Source organism: Polistes dominula, unplaced genomic scaffold (assembly GCF_049000335.1).
Source record: "Polistes dominula isolate Pdom_NZ unplaced genomic scaffold, Pdom_raw_medaka contig_77, whole genome shotgun sequence".
Taxonomy (NCBI): domain Eukaryota; kingdom Metazoa; phylum Arthropoda; class Insecta; order Hymenoptera; family Vespidae; genus Polistes; species Polistes dominula.
The window spans coordinates 1288386-1310810 of record NW_028301152.1 but is presented as its reverse complement, the minus strand read 5'-3'; the positions used below and the strand labels follow the sequence as shown (position 1 = coordinate 1310810).

The 22425-nt window shown below is 30.4% G+C and overlaps 1 protein-coding gene across 3 annotated transcripts in view; it reads right to left on the bottom strand.

The window, feature by feature from the left end:
• cno (adherens junction formation factor afadin) overlaps positions 1-22425 on the bottom strand; it is a 35025-nt gene extending 12600 nt beyond the window's left edge. Inside the window, exons 1-17 of one of the 3 annotated variants that reach the window (XM_089177963.1) lie at positions 22266-22425; positions 16977-17088; positions 13158-13350; positions 12153-12434; positions 11440-11723; positions 10685-10784; positions 4480-4576; positions 4098-4392; positions 3438-3556; positions 2618-2878; positions 1976-2255; positions 1217-1873; positions 884-1132; positions 657-797; positions 514-579; positions 370-443; positions 172-290 (exon numbers count right to left, since the gene is read on the bottom strand). In XM_089177963.1, coding sequence (XP_089034089.1) covers positions 172-290; positions 370-443; positions 514-579; positions 657-797; positions 884-1132; positions 1217-1873; positions 1976-2255; positions 2618-2878; positions 3438-3556; positions 4098-4392; positions 4480-4576; positions 10685-10784; positions 11440-11723; positions 12153-12434; positions 13158-13350; positions 16977-17088; positions 22266-22282 — 3346 coding nt within the window. In that variant the 5' untranslated portion in view covers positions 22283-22425. The remainder of the gene's footprint in view (positions 1-171; positions 291-369; positions 444-513; positions 580-656; positions 798-883; positions 1133-1216; positions 1874-1975; positions 2256-2617; positions 2879-3437; positions 3557-4097; positions 4393-4479; positions 4577-10684; positions 10785-11439; positions 11724-12152; positions 12435-13157; positions 13351-16976; positions 17089-22265) is intronic. The other 2 variants (XM_089177962.1, XM_015316397.2) reach the window with 2 other exon arrangements.

The window sequence follows — 22425 nt, the reverse complement described above, 5'->3', positions numbered from 1 at the left end:
TTTTTTTTTTACAATGTAGTAGTGTGAATATTTGATATTTATAACAGAACATATTAATTATTTATATTTTTATATTAAATTATAGAGATGAGATACTTGATGTAGTTGTTTGGACGCACCTTTTCCCTCAAATTAATCGGTGAAATATTAAAATACGTTTAACATACATACCCCTCGTCATTATGGGAGATGGTTGAGATAATAAAGTAGCTAGTCCATGATATATCGCGCCTTGTTTGGCAACTTCCAATGTCACTGTTGGTCCCGTTCGAACAAGATACTCCGCAGCTCTGATTAATAATACAATGAAGATAAATTAATATTAAAGAAACAAATGATTGTTAGAATTTAATATGATTTATCACTCACTTTTCTTGTGTTATTCCAACTAAACTTTGACCGTCTACTTTGAGTAATTGATCGCCAGCAGCTAACCTTCCATCCTAAAAATATGATATAAAATATTAGAAATCTTATGTAACTTCTTAAAAAAATTAAAAATCAAATATTTACCGCATCTGCTGCTCCACCGGCAACGACACTTTTGATATAAATCCCTAATCTGTCTTGACCAGCACCCTGCATAATAAATTTTGATATAAATAAAACTCACTAGACAATAAATGAACCTTACTATTTCTATAAACTTATCATACCTTAGCAGCAACGATACTCAAACCCATGCCATTGGTCGACTTATGCAATTTTATGATATGTATCTCTGGTTGACCTTGATTCTGTCCGACATGTCCAGTGTAACCACCTGATCTATTACTCATCGCACTTGGACTACGTAACTACAAATAAAAAAGTCATCCTTTATAGACGATCGTATGATAAAACTTGAACATCAGGATGATAATAAATGGGCTAAGATACACACGTTCGTATGATGATCTATCATATAGATAGTCCAGTAACCACTACTAGTAGGTTGAGGTGCCATTCGACATAAACCTTCTTGTTGTAAGGGTGATAGAAATTCAACCAATCCTGGTGGTACACCTCTTATTACCTCGCAACTGTAACCATCCTCTGGCAATAGCAAAGCTAATGCCAAGGTGGATTCTTCTTCCAAACGTATTTCACGTCCGTCGGCACGTGCAAGTGTATCAGCGACACTTTCGGCTACCTTTGTAACGAATAAAACTTGTTTATCTAATCACTTAATGACGTCAATAATTGGAGGAAATAAATATTAAATAAAAACACTTACTCTGACAACGTTTTCAATGAGTTCAGCAGGAAGTCTTGGTTCATCGGCAGCTGGCTGATACTTTTGCAACAACGCTCTTACTTGTAACGAGTTTAATTTAAAACAAGTCGAGCTCAACGTAGCCAATTCTTCGGCGTTATATTTTGGTGCTTGGAGAAGATGCGTAGCTTGCATGATCGTAGCTAAGTGACATTGACTGGCTAATTCAAGTCCTTGTCTCTCAGCCCACGTTTCTAAAGCATTGAGCCTTGCTTTTAATCTTCGACCAAACCACCGGACGCAGAGATTTCCGTTAGAAACTAAAGCGTTAAAAGCGATTGCGTTGATCGCGTGAAAAAGATGACTGAACAATTGGATGGTCAATGCTGCGTTAACTCGACAACGTCTTAACAGAGCCATAGTATTGGAAAATATTTGTAATACGCCAGCTTCTTTAGCAGGTTCATCAGCGTCTGCCATAAATTGAGACATTGCTGGTGTCAATTCTAAGGAAACGCAATGTACGAGAGATGCGAATGCAGCGTGAACAGCATCAGCTAAGATATCTTGAGCTCTCGTTGAAAATGCTCCTACGTGACGATCGCTTTTCAACATGTGCAATAATTCCGAACCATTTGCAAGCCAAAATGCCAAGGATGACGCATCCATGTATCGTTCCTATATATTTAGAAATAAATACAAATTATTTAGTTATTCCAAAGAATCCCTAAACTTTAATGAATCTATCAAAATGTTTCTTATTATAGAAAATAGTTTTACCTGAATAACTCCTTGTATCATCAAGGCAATATTCGCAAGCATCACTGTCAAACGATGTGCTCTTTCAGTAGGTTGTAATTCCGGTCTGTAATGTGTGCTAGCACGGTATCTAGCTGACAGATATAGAGTATAAGTCGGTGCTAGTTTGAATTGCGGGGCTGAGGGATCTACGTCGGTGATGACAGCACGTAGAAACGCTTCCTCCGTATCTTCTAAAAATTCCAATACTGCTGGTAGAATAGGGTCCGTACCTCGTGGTTGATTATCGTATTGGGGATGCCTGTTGATTCATCAAATGTAATTTCGTTCATATAACCGATCAATAGATAACATACTTATATATAGTATGTATATGAATATATATATAAAAAGAAAAAAAAACAAACAAAAAATGAAATGAAAAGGTTCATATAAAATCCAGCTAGAAAATTTCTAAATAATGACAAGCAAAACAATTAAATTTTGATGTATAATAATTAATGTAAAATTACGTTCTATTTTTTTTTGTTTTTTGCTTTTTGCTTTTTTTTTGATTGCTGTTGTTTAAAGTTTTAATTTAAAAAGAGAATCAAAAAGCTAGCAGAGCTAATAATAACAGCACTTAACGGATGAATCAATCTAAACGTTCGCCGTCCAGGTTACCTGTTGCCATCTCTACTACTCGTTAAACTCGCAGTTTCCACATTGCCATCCAGGTCGAAGGTCGTTTCATAATTGTGAGTCACCTCTTGTGCGTGAGTACCGTGCGTGGGACTACGCGATGTGCTAGCTGCCGAAGATTTAGTGGGACTCGGAGGATTCGAAGTTTGACCAGGACTCTGTGGGTGTCCACCGTTTGGGGATCCAGAACCTGATCTGTATTTGTCCGAATTTGCTTCTTGGCTGGTAGCATCTGGCGATCGTCTACGATAGACAAGCAGCCACGGCGCGTGCGAAAGACAAAAGACAAAGCAAAACTAAAAAAATGGACTAAGCGCGCGCGCGATAAAGAGAAAGAGAGAAAGAGAGAGAGAGAGAGAGAGAGTGAAAAAAAATTACATAACTAAAAAAAAAAAAAAAAAACAATGAAATTTATGTACATGGTATGCGTGGACGAAGCGATCTATAACTAAGAAGAAAACAATCTAAAGCAAACGATGCCTCGTAGTAGAAAAGACTCGAGCTATACTCTAACTATCTATAGCTAATTTCAGTGGTTCTCAAAGATAAATATTCATTTTATTTTAAGATAATTTAGATAAACGATCGAGAGATTTGAAAGATTTATGTTACATTAATCAAAGAAAGTTTTTTTTGATTTATTTAAATATTAAAAATAACACACACAAAAATATATATATCAGATAAGTACTTATGAGGTTATAAATCATGCGTACTTTGAGAAGCACTGATTCTAATCTATCGGTATATTAATATAAGTGTATGCAAGAAGAGGGGCTCGTAAATCTATCGCTCAACTCACCGGTCGTATGCGTACTCGATCTGTCTATTGGAGTCATGACGTTGCCTGATACGGTCGTCGGGTGCGGGGTCGATGAATCTGAAGGTATGCATTCTTCCGAACTTGATGATAGCTCCATTCTAAACACGAGGGAAAGAGATATATAAATATCAAAGATAATATATATATATGTTAGAACATTTTTCCTTGTACGAAGAAGTTGGACAATCTTTTTTTTTTTTAAAAAGAATGAAAGAAAACTCCTATTTCTTCTAACATCAATCTAAAGTTCTTCATACAGGTAAGTATGAAGTTTTGTTCTTATAAACTATTGATTTATTTATTATTATTTTTTTTTTTTTTTTATATAATTCCCCTTGAGAGAAACAAACAACAGTAGTTTTATCAATTCTTGATACCTCAATATAATATATTTGTTTTGTCCTTTTTCTTAAAAATTTCAAAGAAACTGTTTTGATAAGTTCCAACAGACTACACCATTCATCGTTCTTCTTCATCTTCACACACACACACACATAGTTAATATGATTATATTAAAAAATGAGTTGAAAAAGAAAATGTTTCTCTATTTAATATTCAATTAACATTCCAACAACAACTACGATGATTTCTTAAGTTTTCTCCATTAATGATTTCATCGAGATTCAACAGAGAACTTACTTGAAGTATGGTAGTCTGATGTATTCGTTGATTATTCACAAAAGTATGAGCGTCCCTTGAGCATGGTGTCAGTGTGACGATATTTTCCGTGAAAGCTATAACGCAATGCCTTGGCATAACTGTAGGCCCACTGAGAGTCAAAGTTTGTGATTGCACGCCTTGTGGACCGAAGGGTCGTTCGGATCCAACTTCCGTCACGTTCGGTTGCAAACGATATCTGACACCAGCTCCGTTAGGAATATCGGTACCGTCTGGATTTAATTCTAATAGAAATGGTAATCTCTCGTCTTCGTATCTAAGAATTATAATGAAAAAACAAATACGTGAAGAACATTTTTTAAACAATTATAATAAATATCAATGATATTATTAAATGCAATACCTGTGATCTAACTCGTTCCATTTTCCAGAAGGTTTCTTTTTACGTTTACGAGGCACATAATCTGCCGGTCTCCTCCTCACGTGAAACATGATTGATCCTAAAGTCGAGACAACAACAACAACAAAACATATAAATGAAAATAATTTGTATATTTATGTGTTTCTATTGATATGTTGTAAAACTTAAATTGAAATTTTCGTTAATAGTGATTATATAACTCGAATTATAAATTAGTATTAATTTAAATTACACTATTAATTATTATCATATATTTAATACTATATAAACTATATTATTAATAATAAATATTATAACTGTAATAAAAGTTATACTAAATTATTTAAATATATATATATATACAAAACATTAATTATCAAATCCAAATTAATTTTATAAATACACCGTATAAGATAAGATAAAAGAAAAATCATTTCAATAATTACACACATCAAAAATAGGTATATATGTATATATGATTTCAAAGTAAACGCATATAAAATGTTAACGTAAAATGCACGAAGAAAAAGCGTTCGTTCCCCCTGTTCAATGAACATCGTTCTTCAGTTGCTATACTTGACCGGAGAAAAGGCGTATATCTCATCTCGTTCTACTAAAGAGGGGAAATCGTTCACATATATTTAGTCTTTTATCTCGGAATCCTTCTCTCGATGCATACAAGCCTTAGACTGGGCCGGTAAAAATAAAAAGAGAAAAGAAAGAAAATAATAATAATAATAATAATAAAAAGAAGAAGAAGTAGTAAAGTTAAGAACTGGCTATCAAAGTTCTACGTGAATCGAAAGAAAAACTGTAGAAGAACAAGATATTTAGCATAGTCATTGTAACACTTATTTTTTGATTATTATTATTATTATTATTATTATTCTACTTCTTTATTACATATGTATGAATATTATATAAACATGTCGAGGATGATGATCACGAAGGAACGTCCCAAAAGATCTCATATCCTACACGCTGCGCAAACTTCAATACAATTGTCTATTGTTTTAAACGATGGAAAAGAAGACGACGACAACAAGAAATAAAATGAGAACAAAATTGAGAAAGGGAGAGAAAGATGAAAGACAGACAGTAAAAAAAAAGAAAAAAGAAGAAGTAGTAGTATACAATGAGACATCGGTTATCCGAATTAATTAAAGAGAAGGATGGGCAAGGGAAAGTAAGGGCAATGACGCGAAAATAAAGATGAATGGATGGGGGATACCCGAACCCAAGGAGTTGCCCATTCGAGCAAATTGCGAGAAATAAAATGAAGGAAAAGAAAGGCATTAGAAAAAAAAAAAGGAAAAAGAGAAATGATATTGAGACAAGAAATAAACCTCTCACCCTTTTTCCAAATCGAGAATATAATATATGGTATATCAAGTTTGAAAAATAAAATCTTCAAGGTTGAAAGAAGATTTTTTTTTTTTTATTCGAGATCTCTTGTTGTTCATATAATCACACAAATAAGAAAACTTACGTCTTATTCCCCAATCCATCATGTTGATTTCTTCGAATGGATACAACGTGTATGTAGATCGATAATAATTTGTGTTTTTTAATATTAATAAAAAATTAAATTATATATACATATAATTAGAAGAAAATTACGTGGTCCCTTCCGTTGATAATTTAAAAACAAAAATTACATGCAACTAAACGAATGAAAAAAAAAAAAGAACAAACAAACAAACAAACAAACAAAATCAGGTCCGTTGTAACTTGGTAGCAATCTCCATGAATATTTGGTCCCTTATTCTTCTCTTCTCTCGAGGTACCGTAGTCGTCATTTCCTCTCTCCTCGATTCATACTAAACGCCGGACGTTGACGACGAGTGTATATTACCAGTCTGACAGAGAGTGAGTAAGAGAGAGAGAGAGAGAGAGAGATAGATAGATAGAAATAGGAAGAGAGAGGAAAGAAAGAAGAAGAGAGAGAGATATATAATGTATATGTGTATGTGTGTTTTTAAGACAGAGATAGAAACGGGTAGATAGATGTGGCTAAAAGCTGTTCAAGCATGCTCGAGGACTCATCATCACGAAACAACGACGAGTACGATGATGATAATAATGATGATGATGATGATGATGATGATGATGATGATGATGGTGATGATCTTGATCGTTCAATCGGTGATACTTCTTCTTTCTGACAATAACAATCCGTTGATCTATCCAACACTTCTTTGTTACCCCTTTACTTATCATCGTGTTGGGTTCAAAAAAAAAAGAAGGGGGATTAATATGATAAGAACGATCAAGAAGAAAATGTTGATTATTTTGTCTTAAAGGATTCCAGAATACACACAGGTAAGAAGAACCTTCTTTTTCATTGTGTTAGTCGTTGTTGTTGGCATCTAAGACGACCGATCGATAAGCGTTTGCCTTAACTACATCGGCAGACGTGCGTATGTATAACCAGCAGCAACCAACGAACCAACGAACGAACAAACGAACGATCGTTTTCGACGACCTTCCTTAGAAATTTTCTCTATTGATGATGACCTATATATACATATAATTAAATAAATATATATATATAGATGATCTATGATTTTTATCCTGGGTTAGATCAACGTGCTTATGTAATTCATTAACGTATCAACGTGATATCGATAATAAAAATAATGTTCTTCTATTTATTAATTATCAAGTTATTTCTTCTTTCATCATCTGATCTCTTCTTATTGTTTTGGTATTCTTTTACTTTGTTTCATATTTATTTGGTGTTTTTTTTTTTTTTTTATTTATATAAATAATATATATTTTGACAATTTCAATATAGAAACAGTCAAGAGATTATACGACGAGAATAAAAAAGTTATAGAATAATCTAATAGAATATTTATTTCCTTTCTTTTTTTTTTTTTTTTATCGACAATTCGATCACATCCAGTGAAAATCAGGACGATGGACGGACGCTCAAGGAAATCGAGTAGTCCGGCGTTTATGTTGCTCGTAGGAAATTGCGTGAGGGAGTAAGTTTTATTTTTCTCTCTATCTCTATCTCTCTCTCTCTCTCTCTCTCTCTCTCTCCTTTTCTACCTATCTATCTATGTTTTTTTTTTCTTTCCCTCCCTACCACCCTCTCTCTTTCTTTTTCTTTTTGTCTTTCTAACTATATTTCTCTTTCCTTTCCACTCTCTTGTGAACTCACTCGCACTTCCTTCCTCCTTGCCTTAACCGCGCTAGCTCTCAAACGTGTGTAAAAGAGCGTAGGACGCAACGAAGAAACGATAATGTGTGTATGTATATGTGTGTGCATGCGTGATGTATATATATATGTGCATGTGCAAGAGGAGAGAGAGAGAAAGAGAGAAAGAGGAAGAAAGAGAGAGACAGAGAGACGGATATATACAAAAAGGGAACGCAAATCGTGTAAGGAGGCCACACGGTGTACGCACGACCTTTGACCTTTGCCAAATTCACCAACTGCTCGAAGGATTTGTTTTTACCATAAAAAAAAAAAAAGAAAAAGAAAAGAAAAAAAAAAGAAATAACAAAAATTATAGGGTTTAATTCGAAGGGGAGGGGAGGGAAGGGGAGGGGGGTGGTGGTAACCGATTAATAATTAGAATTATTAAAATCACTGACGGATAATGACAATAACGATGACGATGACTATGACGACAATTACGACGAAGAAGACGGTAATGACAACGTACAACGAACAACGAACGACAACGACAACGACCACGACGGCTAACCAACCGAGGGAGGAAAGGTTGCGCTACTGGCGTCGTCGTGCAGAAGGAAACTCGACGCGCCGACGCGTTTCGAGGAGCGAAAGTCAACTAACGCAAGGCACGACCCGAACCAGAGAACCACGGATCTAACCCCATCTCCCCACCAAACACCTCCTTCCCACTATTCCACCGTATCGTTCAAACACAGACATCTTCACACACTTACGTTTATCCATAATAGTATAAAAAAAAACATATAATACATATGAGGGTGCTTATATGCACAAACACACACACACACACATAGACAAATACACTCATACGTATCCATATAGAAAATACATATAAATTTATTACATATATGTAATAGAGATAAGGGTACCTATTATGCATAGGTACACATGAACTTTATACACTTGTATGTATCCATGTAGAAAATATATTATATATATATATATATATATAATACACATGAGAATTATCTATGCATTAACTATATACTCATATATGTATTAATATAAAATGTGCGTATTCATGTACGTATATACATGCATACAAACAGATATTACTCATATGTATCTATAAAATATATACGTACATATAATACAATACAAATGTATATGTAAATTAATACTTGCATGCATACATTAATAACACGATATAATATACATACATGCAAATTTATCTAAATGTGTATGCAATATATATATATGTACACATAGATTTCATTAATATTATACAGATACGTATTTAAAATAATATTTCTATACATAGACAGTTCGTTCACATTATACGAATACGTTAATATATAAAATACATTATTATTATTATACATATTACATACACATAAATAGGGTAGATATATACATATGTATGTATATGTATTTTATCCAAGTATTATATACGCTTCTTCTTCTTCTTCTTCTTCTTCTTCTTCTTCTTCTTCTTCTTTCGACGAGCCATCCAATCTTACCGGCGCCTCCCTCTTTCGATCACAGTCCCTCACCCCTTTCCTCGTTATGCTTCCTTGCTCATGGACTTGTTCACTGTTTCTCTCTTTCTCTTTCTTTTTCTTTTTCTCTTTCTCTTTCTCTCTATCTCTTCTCTGTCTTTTTCAAGCCCTTCGTCCTTTACCAAGTGCGCGAGCGTTACTTCGTTTCAAGGCACAAAGATAAAAGTGTTAGTGATGGTAGTAATACTTGCGGTGTAATACTTCCATGTGTATATCTATATGCACTCACAGAGAGACATATATACATGTTTATGTGTGTATGTATATATTGTACATACTGTGCATTCACCCTCAAGCAAGCGACACGAGACCCGACCTATCCCCGCTCTCTGACTTTTGACCTTCGTTTTCTCTCTCTTTCTCTCTCTCTCTCTCTCTTTTCATTTTTCATTTTGTGTTATCTCGAAACCGGCTGATTGCATTTTGTTATTATCCCAGAGAGAATTAGCCTTTTTACCTTTGTCTTCCTTTCTTTTAATTATTTTTGCGATACTTTTCACTTTTTACTCTACCCCCCACCCCCACCCCTCCCTCCCCTCCCTCCAGTCCTATCATCCCCACCAATTTCTTCAAAATGCAAAACTTAAATACGATTTTAAAAGCTACACAACAAGAGAAAAGTTTCGCAGTAACGTTTTACGAGCGTCTGGATAGCTGGAAATAGATTTTCACAGGCGTCTCTCTTGAGGAACGAGTAAAGGATAAGGGAATCTTAATGTAGCAACTACTGTGTTGTTCCAGCTACTTCTAACTGCTGTTTGTTACTTCCCGTTCGTTATTCGTGCGAAAGAATGAAAATTCTTGTTCTTCTTCTTGTTCTTGTTCTTCATCATCATCATCATCATCATCGTTTTCTTCTTCCTCCTTTTTCTTACTTCTTAATTAAAAGAACACAATAACTAATACACTTTGAAACATGTGTTATAATATAAATATGATACACACGCATACGTGATATTATAAATTACACGTGTCAAATTTTAATAATTCGAATCTATCGACTTTTAAAACCCCTATCGAGTTGAAATAATCAACATAATATATATTAATTATATTATAAATTGTTAATTATAAAACAGATAATAATATACGTTTTGATTCGATACGAATATGCATATGTCATCAAGTAATTAAAAGCTACTACGCGGTTTTTGATGTGAAATCCGATAAACGTGAAATTCATGAAAAACCATAAAAATATTATATTTTCAATTTATATAATATCATTTATTTATAATAACTTTTACGCGAGTAAGTACTCGGAAAATAATTCATTTTTGTGTATTACCTTTTTTTTTTTTTTCCTAATATCATTATGCCTACACATATATACGTCACATTCTCTCTTTACTTAATTATAAATAAAAGCGATTGAAAATGTGATAACAATTTAAATGGGTCTACCATGAATATAAAAAAAAGTAGTCATATTTTTTCCTTTTATTCCCACATCATCTCATCACGTATATATATACATATATATATTTGATGAACTTACCACGTGTGGAAGGGTGATTCATGAGAATAGCCAACGGGCACTCGTCGTCGTCCAGTATATACTCTTGATGAGTACTACCATTTGTATTGTCGTTGTTCACCTACATTAAAACAGAAAATCAGATAATCCAATTAACTTCGTTGAAAGCTTCTTGCATATACTTCATATTACTATGTATAATAAATATGATGAAAATAATTTTCTACCTAGAACAAAGCTCACGTTCGATTTTCATTATTTGTGTCAACTTCTATAACACGCGACACAAAACACGTAACTTGTGTATTATTACGGGACTATAATTAACATGATCCACTTTAAATGAAAATATTGCAAAATATTATTGAACTAGAATATTATCCAATTGTATTTTCAATTAATTTTATTAATAACATGCTCGAAATATCAAATTTCTAATGTGAAATATTCATTTGTCATATTTTGCTAGAATGAAGACATTATTATGATTGTGTTCATTTTATTCTTGATAAAATCACATATCAAGTTCATATTAAAACATTCAAATACTATAGCTTCATTAATCATGCTGATTGCCGACTATATGTTAGATCTTTAATAATAAATAATAACAGTGAATCGGATAGATAAATGATTCGAGAGGAAAATTATTGATCGATTTCAAGTATTATGTAAAACAATAAATATATGCTTTTAGAAAGTATAAAAAAAGTTTCTACAATATATATATATATATATAAAATTCTCTTATCTTTGATAATAAATAAAAAGCTTACTTGTACGAGACAATATTGTTGAGGGTCGACTTTATCTAAACCATATTTAGATAACATTTCTCTTACAACCTGTGCCGCTGAATCTCTAACGCTCAATAATAAAGTTTTATATGGTACATCTTTGCAAAGTGCTTCTCCATAAATCTTCAAAGTACCACCCGTATCTGGGCCACCATCCTTGCTACGAAATTGTTGCAATTTTCTTTCAAGCTTTTGTTGCCTACGACGTCTCATAACGGCTTCCGGATTCGATATACTCCTTGTAAAACTCGTCTCAGGAAGTTCTAAACAAAACCAATAATACAAAACATATATATCTTAATAATAATAATAATAATAATAATAATAATAATAATAATAATAATAATAATAATAATCTCTGTTTGTTTTTTTGTTTTGTTTTTATGCCAATATGAGGAATTTTTGTTCGAATGATGGTAAAACTGAGTTATGATAAAAATCCAACAGACAATATTTAGGATTATCTCTTTTATCGGTGCAGCAAAGCATGCTCTAGTGTTATCAGCGCTCTGACACATGTTTAGAACAAACGTATCGGGTAAAACAGAACACAACGACATCATCATAGTTAACTACAAATCGATAAAAGTGACAAATATTTTCTACAATAAATTTCATTCAATATATATATATATCTATTATTTCATTTAAAATTTCATTGAACTTAAATAATGTTATCTTTTTGTCCTAACCAGTATAAAGTTTTTCAGCTACGCCATTCTGATCAACCGGTACAGCATTTTCATCCTGTTCTAAACTCTTCAAACGTCCAAGCTTCTCTTGTTTCCTCATTTGTTTCTTCTCTCGCTTACTCAGCTTTCTACGAAAGCTAGAACCTTCCGAGGAGAAACCAACACCTTGAGCATTCGTTTTATCGTCGATCCTTCTTAACAAAAAACGTCCTTCTCTATCGTCTACGTGCCAATTTAATTGAACCAACAATGGTTTCTCTTCTAATCCCAATTTTCGTTCGTCTGCAATTATAATAAAGTATCGGTTAAAACAATATAATGTTTTCATCTTCTAATCTACACTTAAATAGATACACACAAACATAAAATAATTATAAAAATATACGAACATAAAATAATAATGCATACATACAATAAAAATAATACTAATACTAAAATCATAATAATTAACAATAATAATTATTATTATTTTAACTAAATATTATATTAATTAATAATACGTTATTTAATTAAATAACTAAAATAAATTATTAAATTAATAATAAAATAATAATACACACCCAAAAAAAAATAAATATATATGTGTAATAAAAAATAATAAGCTATACTTATATACAAATATAAAAATATAATATTATTATTATTATTATTATTATTATTATATATATATATATATAATATTATAATAATTATATATATTATAATAATTATATTATAATATAATTATAATAATAATTAATTATATATATGTATATGACGTATTAATATTATTTTATAATTATTATTGTTATAGCTACTGTTATATTATTTTTTATTTTTATATAATAAACGTGAGATATACGTGACTGGATTAAAAAATATTGAGCCTAACATTGAAACAAAATTATTGTCAGTCAAATTATATTTTATTACAAATAAAACATTTGTTTTTCGTCGAGGCTCAAACTTTTCAGCCCATTCTCGTATACACACATATATAAATCATAGATAAAGTAGAAAATGTACCTCCATTTTCATGAATTTCATAAAGAGCGTATTCCGGTACCGACAACATTCTCATATCTGGACGGAATTTTTCTATGAGAGTTTCGATCACAGCACGACTGGTTGCATCGGATGCTACTCTGATGCATTTCGTAGCCACCTTTTGACCGCTGTCTTGAAAATAGAATCTCATAACACCATGAAACTCCAAATCCTGAAAAGAAACAATAATAATAATATATATATATATTTTATCTTGTATAATAATAAATTAATACAAACAATATAAATAAAGATGATTCGAGAAAAGTTAGAACGAATTCCCCTTATCATTTAATGTGTATTACACATATTACATATCTGTATCATCACGTGGTTACAATGACATCATTTTATTGTACGAATTCTTGATAGTAGTCTAGACCAAATGCGTCATCGTCGAGTCATCATTTTGTATCTTGGTTGTTTTTTCTTCTTGTATATCTATTTACCATTAACCTTTGCTTACCACACTTGGTCCAAAGGACCCAGAGACCTTTTTTTGCAACTTGAGTCATTTTTCTCAATTGTACTCAACTTTGATCATGTTTTTTCAACATATTTAAATTTATATTTAAATCTATAAAACCTATTATAGTCTTTTTAAGTAAGTATTAAAGAAGTTTCAAAAAAATGTTGAAGTAAATCTATGCAATAATTCTTTTTTTTATAACAATTTTTTTAACAACCACACCGGGTCTTTTAGACCCGGGTGTGGTAAGCGTGTTACTCCAGGAAGGGTGGTAAAATGATAATAATTTGAAAAAATCTATACCATAAAATTTAGATTATTAATTGTCAGTAAACTACTATTAAATATTCACTATTAAGATGATAATAATTTGAAAAAATCTATACCATAAAATTTAGATTATTAATTGTCAGTAAACTACTATTAAGTAATCACTATTAAGATGATAATAATTTGAAAAAAATCTATAACATAAAATTTACATTATAAATTGTCAGTAAACCCATTTGATTTTTCTATGCTTACAAAAAAAGAATTCATACAAAAATCAAGTAATAATAATAATAATAATAATAATTTAATTAACATAATCCCAAGAAGTCAATTATGAGGATTGTTTGACACATTTTGTACATCGATAAAAAAACTTATATTTCTTTTTTTTTTTTTTTTTTTTTTTAATATAAATGCAAAATCTCAACTTCTTCACAGTTTCGAAACTCTTACATTTCTATTCACCTATCCATCATGTCGATCTAATTCATAATTATTTCTTTGATTCATTGTTTGATTCAATGTTTTAGATATTTTAATTTGCATTGTATATCGTCGATCGAAATTGAACGTTCTCGTTAGATTGAATACATGGTAAATGTATGTATACAATATAAATAGATGTGTGTACACTTATACGACTTGTTTCTGACATTTGATAAGGTTTCACGTGTTACTATACATTGAGTAGGCGTCACTGAGCCTATTTAAACATGAAAGTTGTATAATCGAGTGCTCGAAATCAACAAAGAAAAAACTAAAGAAATGATTAACAAGGGTGACACATCGATTACTATTTAATTGTAAACAATTGTATGGGTCCATCAGAACAATACACTGTGCAAGCAGTAAGACCCAATATTTAACCATTTACAAAACGAAAATAAAAGTTTCACATGTATTATGCACCAATTCGTTTCATATTGGATGAACAAATAATTTTGGTCAATTAGATTGAAAAGAAAAAAAACAAATATTGGGTTTTCTCTACAACTGTGTACAATTTACAACAACAACAACAACAACAAAAATTGATGTTCTGTTAACTAGGTTTTTATTCTTTTAAGATAAATATGAGAACCACTGAAAATGAATATCTTCAAAATAAGATTGATTTGAACATACTAAACGATTACGATTATTTCTTAAATCGTAACTACTCTCATTATCATGAACTTTGATAATACGGAGACGGTAGGTGTAAAGGTGTAAAATGTCACGTAAGTTTTAGCTCGAAAGGAATTTACGTTTTTGTCGTGTCTCGATTAATCCTAGAATTAGATAGTGGAAAGGAGAGAAAGCTCAGAATTAAAGCTCGCGTGAGGTTTCCTCATAAAACATTAACTTAGTCGCATTGTTATCGTAGCGTACGTAAAATCTACCAAAATTGCAATCATGCTTTCTCTCTCTCTCTCTCTCTCTCTCTCTCTCTCTCTTTCCTCTCCTATATTTATAATTTATCTAATCCCAAGGAAATTATTATAAGATTTTTTTTTAATAACTATGATTTAAAAAAAAAAATCATATTTTTTACATTGTTACTCCAATTAGGTTTATTACATGAACGTAGATTCATCAAATGTAATCGTTGTTATTAAAAACAATGTTTTTAAATATAAATTAATAATAATTCAGTTTTGCACTACTCATAAATTAAAACTATAAGATGTTTTATTTTTAAATAAACATTATTTTTTGTCTTTGTCTTGTTATTTTTATAACAATTGATATTATGTTTACAAGAGTGATCTATAAAACGTAATTGAAATTACTGTTAAACTTAATGGCAATTTCTGTATTTGATGCAATTCATTATTTCATAATTTTTTCAAACCAATTCATTACTTTACTACCCCCTACATTATTCACTATTACTATATACAACTTTTAAACTATTTAAAATGTTTGATTGATTCGCGCGCAATCACGTGACTACATAAGTTCCTGTCCCCAAAAATTCTTTGGCGCGTCCCTCCTACAGGGTCCCTATTTTTAAATAAACATTCTTTTCTCTTTGTCTTGTTATTTTTATAACAATTGATATTAGGTTTACGAGAGTGATCTATGAAACGTAATTGAAATTATTGTTAAACTGAATGGCAATATTTTTATATAAAAAAAAAAAAAAAACAAATAAACTTATTTGTACATATAGTTTTAACCCTTTGCACTTTGGGACCTTTACACTAATCAACAACTCGAAACAATTTCGACCAAATTAAGGAAACATTTGACATGTACTTTAATGTCATTTATAAACAAACAAATGTATATAAATAATAGAAATATTATACTAATTTAAATTACAAATAGAAAAATAACAAAAGACTTAAACTTTTCGCTACGGGCGTATTTTCCGCGGTGCTACTTCTGCTGTAGCTAGGGCTGTTAATAATACGTGCAGCAGCATCGAAATTGCAATTTATTTTTAAGTAATATTGTTGTTGATATTAAACGATTTTTACATCAAAATAAACAAAACACTAAAATCACATGTCCCAGTGTGGAATATTTGGCGTGCTATAACTGCATATGTTTGTCGTATGTAAAATACGCGGTATTTTATGGAGGGCCACTATAGTGGCCCATAGTATCTCAGCAGCATCTTATAGAGGAGGGCCACTATAGTGATCCGTAGTAGCGAAAGGGTTAAAATCAGCCACCGGGCGCCGTATCGGCGCTGCTCGAGTGCAAAGGGTTAAGTTTCTAATAGCCAAAAATGAGAGAGAAAGAGAGAGAGAGAGGAGTTAGTTCTCTTTTGAGAAAGTTAATGCAGCGTGACTTGATTTCCGGTTAAAGGTACTTAAATTAAAGACATTCTCGAAAGATATATATCGTAAAAGGGATCTACGATTTTATGTGAATGGGTGTGTGATCAAGTTTTCAAAAATCAAAATCATTCAATTAAAAACGAATTAACAATCGTTAAAAGTTGTCATCAAATAATCCTAATTTGTACACATTGTTTTAATATTGTAATAGAATAAACAATGTGTTATGTGTGTTACAAATTAATCAATAAATTATTATAATATTTATTAATATAAATCTCTTACCTCATTGGGTTCGGAGAGTTCGAAAAGATCCAAACGATTTGCGTTCCATTGTTGTATGACCCCACGAAGGGCTTCCCTTTCAGCCCTTTTGTTCGCAATTTCCGTGGCCATTCTACGAACAAAGAAAATAATTCTCAAAAATTACATATATAAGTACGTATAAACATTTTTATATATATTCACATATTATGTTCGTATAAAAATATAATAATAAATGATCGAAATAAAAATAAATAAACATATTTATATTTTAAATAATAATATATATTTTAAATATATTATAAAAATAATATATATATATATAAAAAAAAGAAAGTACATATTAGAGCTAATAAATAAAAACATGTAGTGTAAATGTAAATAATTAATTATTGATATATAACATACAATTTATATATAATTTATTAACATATTTATTTATATATTTATTGTGAATAAGTTTAAAATTTTATTTCACATATACATATATACATATATATACATACATCGAATATATATAATACTATGTATATTTATTTATCGAGAAAGTCTGATATTTGTTTGAGTGATGAACTTTCAAATAGAATCCATTAACAATGTTCACAGTGAGAGAAAGATTTCTAATAAATCATAAACGCGTAGGAAGCGTGTAGGAATGTTTTCGAAGAGGCAAATAACGTATTCAAAGTACGCGCTTGTATTAAGCGTGCGTTGGTTGGTCGGTTGGTATACGCGAGAACTCGCGTAACACGACAGTGAACGATCGGATGAATGTTTGTTCATAGTTGAAGAAGAGGAAAGTACTCGAGAAGCTCACAGGTATTTACTATGTCCCTCCAATGTATCCTGGCATTTCCTGCAGATTTTTACCTGACGCAGGTGCGTGCAAACACGATCGACGAACCGTGATCGATACAACGCATAGAGGGTTAGTCAGGCTCATTAAAAAATCATTCGTTTCAAACACCGTGAGAAACATTTCTTTCTTTTTTTTTTGCCTATTCTAATTTTGAAATTTTTTTTAGAAATATCAATTAAAATTATGTCTCATTTTTTTTTTGTTTTTTTTTTTTTCATTTTAATTCGAAATTTAAATTTCTTTTTTTTTCATTATTATTTTATTTCCAAACGAGAAGTAACTTTGTACTGTAATTACTTTAGTACTTTGTATTAATTTTATATAACTACTTTGTACTATATATATATATATATATATATATATATATATATATATAACTTTGTATTATAACTATTTCAGTACTTTGTACTATATATATATATATAATTTTGTACTATATATATAACTTTGTATTATAACTATTTTAGTACTTTGTACTATAACTACTTTAGTACTTTGTATTAACTTTGTATAACTACTTTGTACTATATATATATATATAACCTTATACTATAACTATCTTAGTACTTATTACTATATATAAAACTTTATATTATATATGTAACTAATAGTATATAAACTAAAAAATAAAAATCTCTAACTTTCTATAACTACATTACAATTTAAACTTTCGTGCAATTATTTTACAAAAAAAAAAAAAAAAAAAAAAAAATAGAAAAAGAAATAAAAATCGATTCGATCAATAATTAATGTCGGATATTGCACATCAAGCAAACCAATAAATATCAAGACTAACCTCATTAATTGTAACACGAGAAAATAGATAAATAATTTTGTTTAACGATACACCAATAACAATAATAATGGTAGGTTCGCGATTCGCGCCATTTTTTTGAAATCAGTCGAGCGTGAAAACGTCTTGTATAAAGGTAGAAAATAAAAATATATAGATCTCTCTCTCTCTCTCTCTCTCTCTCTCTCTCTCTCTTGGGATGAGTTTAAGTGGTATAAAAATTGAAGAGAGCATCATCGTTACCCTGGTTATTTTCTCTTCGAAGAAAGTTTAAGGAGGAGTATACGATGAACGAAACGTTTCGCTCGACAAAGCTGACCGTTTTGCCGCGTAAGCGATGCGGCAAGTGTCGTTCACAGGTACCGCTAACAGCAAACTGCATAGTAATGCACGTTTCGAACGCGGAAATAGAATTTTCCGTGACTAGACAATTACTATCATTTCTATTTTACTACCAGAACAATAATAATATCAGGAAACAAAAAAAAAAGAAAAAGAAAATAAATTACATATATTATAACATATTTTATTACATTTTAATTCTTACCTGTAACATAAAACAACAACAAAATTATTATAAATAGGGGTGCCTTGCCACACGTTGCTGTGACTCACAATAAGTCCGATACATACGTCTTTAAGTCAACGAATTACCTTTTACCGCCATCTGTTAGAATCTTATCGAACTGACAGAGATAATCATGATTCTTTGTTTAATAAACAAATAATAAATGGAGATATAAACTATCCTATCTTTCAAGTTGGATGAAATTGCACGAAGTGTGCAAAATTTTATTCTAATCGGTTCAGTAGTTTAGAAGTCCATTGCGGACAAACAACGTGACACGTAATTTATATATATATATATATATATAAGAAGAAAGATATTGAATTGTTCGTAAAGTAATATCACACTTCAAATGCGATTGACAATTGAATGTATTTAATTTGACTTTTTTGAATATGAAAATATATTTTTGATTTGCAATTGAAACAAACGAAATGACATTTAGAACAATCTAATGCAATATGATTTTAACAAAGAGAATAATATATATTATATAATTAAGACAACGTGAATCATGAATACATGAAAATTGCATATGCATGATATGCATTATGTTATCGTATATCATATTTAATGATTTACGATTCGACATATGGAAACAAACGATTAGCATGAACGTTAACAGAAACGCGAGATACACGTATGTATATCTAGATATGCGTATAATAATCGTAGAACACGTGCTATCATCACATATACACATATATACTACGAACTATCAGCTGATCGAATAACGTGTCCCTCTTACAGCAGAGAAACGACGTAGTATAACGCAAAAAAAGGTATGACGACTTTCTTCGGTCTGTGTATCTTTTGCTACGAATCAGCTGTTGAGTACAAAAAAAATAATTAAAAAAAAAAAAAAAAAAAGTAGAAGAAGAAGAAGAAGAAGAGGAAGAAAAATTAGTAGCTTCTAAGAGTGTAGCTTCTGATTAAAAAAAAAAAAAAAAAAAAGAAGAAGAAAAACAACAAAGTGAAAGAATATGGTTCTTGCTTGCCCTTTTAATAATCGTCTTACTTGTCTCTCTGTCATTCGTCGGAATTGGAGCGAACAAGTCGTATTAACTAATACATTTACAATAAATATCTACATATTTTATATATGTGCTTGTATTGTACACCCACGTTGATGAATGCATTGGTGAAACTCGGATATACACACCGAGTAGTGCGAATATCCGGCTAACGATGGCTTTCTAAATTTGAGGAACAGGAAGGAGACAATGTTGCTTGCTTGCTTGCTTGTTTTAGAAGCGTCCTATTTAAATTCGAAATTAACAAAAAAAAAAGGTATCAAATTTTTAAAATATGTGTTGTTTATTATGTTTTACTTTTTTATATTTACGACAGTGGATTGACAAGTTTTGAATCTCAATAAAACAAAGATTATTTGATTTAAATATAAAAGTTACTTTTTTTTTTGATCGAATGAAAGAAATTGTTTTTATTATACGTTAAACTGTAAAATTTTCAAATTACTCATGTAAAATACATGTTTTTTATAATTCAGCTTAATATATCAATAAATAATATGACAATGTATATAATTTTATTTTAAATACTTTTTTTTTGTTTTTAATTTTGCACAGTTAATCCATTTATATTCGTAGAAAATTGTAATAATAATAATAATAGGCTCAATCAGAAAATTCGAAGAATTTATTTGAAAATTTATTTTATAATATTCTTATTGATTTATAATATAAAATAAATTAATGTAACATATTGTTAGTACACTGTCATAATTATCTGCAAGTATATTTTATTTAGAATTAATTTTCATTATTGTCATATAAATTTATTTATATATAAGATATCGTAATAAGATACATGGTATCTTAATGATGATTTATGAGCTAACAAGAGAAAAACAATTTCAACAAGAAAGATAAAGGAATGTTTGTGAAGTTGTATTATACAAGAGTAGAGCACATCAACCTTTTGAAGGTATGCAAGGAAGAATTCAAACGATCTAGTATTATAACCCGGTTAAAGACCCTTGCTTAGGAATTTCACTAGATATTGGAAATCTCGAGAACAGTGAACTGGATAATTGGCTAATAAGAAAGAAAATATTGGATATTGTTTACAAACAAACAAAAAACAAAATATTATTCATTGTAATATATGAAAATCGATTGAACAGTTTTGAAACTCAAAAAAAAAAAAAAAAAAATAAATGCTATTAGTTCACATGAGTATTATCGTACACGCCCCCATTGTAAAGTTTTAAATAATATAATCGATATACGAATGAATGTAATAATCGATCGATCGATCGATCGATTCGATTTCGAGAAACGTTTATAGGGAATTAATTTTTAGGGAATTCACACTGGTCTATTTTGACCAATAGAAAATATTATTTCGTGAATCTAATAACACGTGATTTTAATATAAAAGTTAAATTAATTTAAATGTTGAAAAAATAAAAAAACAAAATAAAAAATATTATTTTAAAGATCGTACGATTTAATCGTCAAATGAAACTAACCTACTCTCTCTCGATTCGTGTCAACGATCGGAAAGCTTGGAGAATAAACAATCGTCGTTGATAGGACGCACGTGTCCAACTCGTGCCAATTCTAAAGAAGAAAACTAGCCGACACACACGTGTGTGTCCTGAAAACATTATTCTTACGTACTGTACTTGTATTATACTAAATAAGTCCGATATCTCGTTCGAGTTACATACATTTCCGTAGCAGAGTTCTGTTTAAGAATTTCAAATTGTTCTTTTTTTTTTTTTTTAAATAAAATTATATCTTGCGATAAATTTATAAGCAAAACAAAAAACCAAAATTACCTAACACAACCAACTTATTTTTATATATTTTATTCTGTTCTAATTATCCACTTGAAAAACAAAAAAAAAATTACTTTTAATATGATAATAATTTTGAAAAAATGATCGTTTAAAAAATATATTTTATCTAACGAGAAAACGAGCATCGTTATAAACGATGCTTGGTGTTTACAACAACATAACAAATAATAATTACGTTATCTAATAAAATCCTTGATCTTTTATCTTTTATTTGTATTTGAAATATTTTGTTTGTTAAGAGTTTGATGTAGGTAGGTACTCACTCTTCCGGTACCGTCATTTTGTGAATGTTCCTGAGAAGAACGTGCCGAAATAGCTTGGAACCTGCCGTTGTTGTAACAGCGTACAGATTCGATGAAAAGAAAAGCTTTCTTCTCCTTGCACCTTGGCATCCGAGGTTTAAGAGAAGATCTTCGAAGGAAA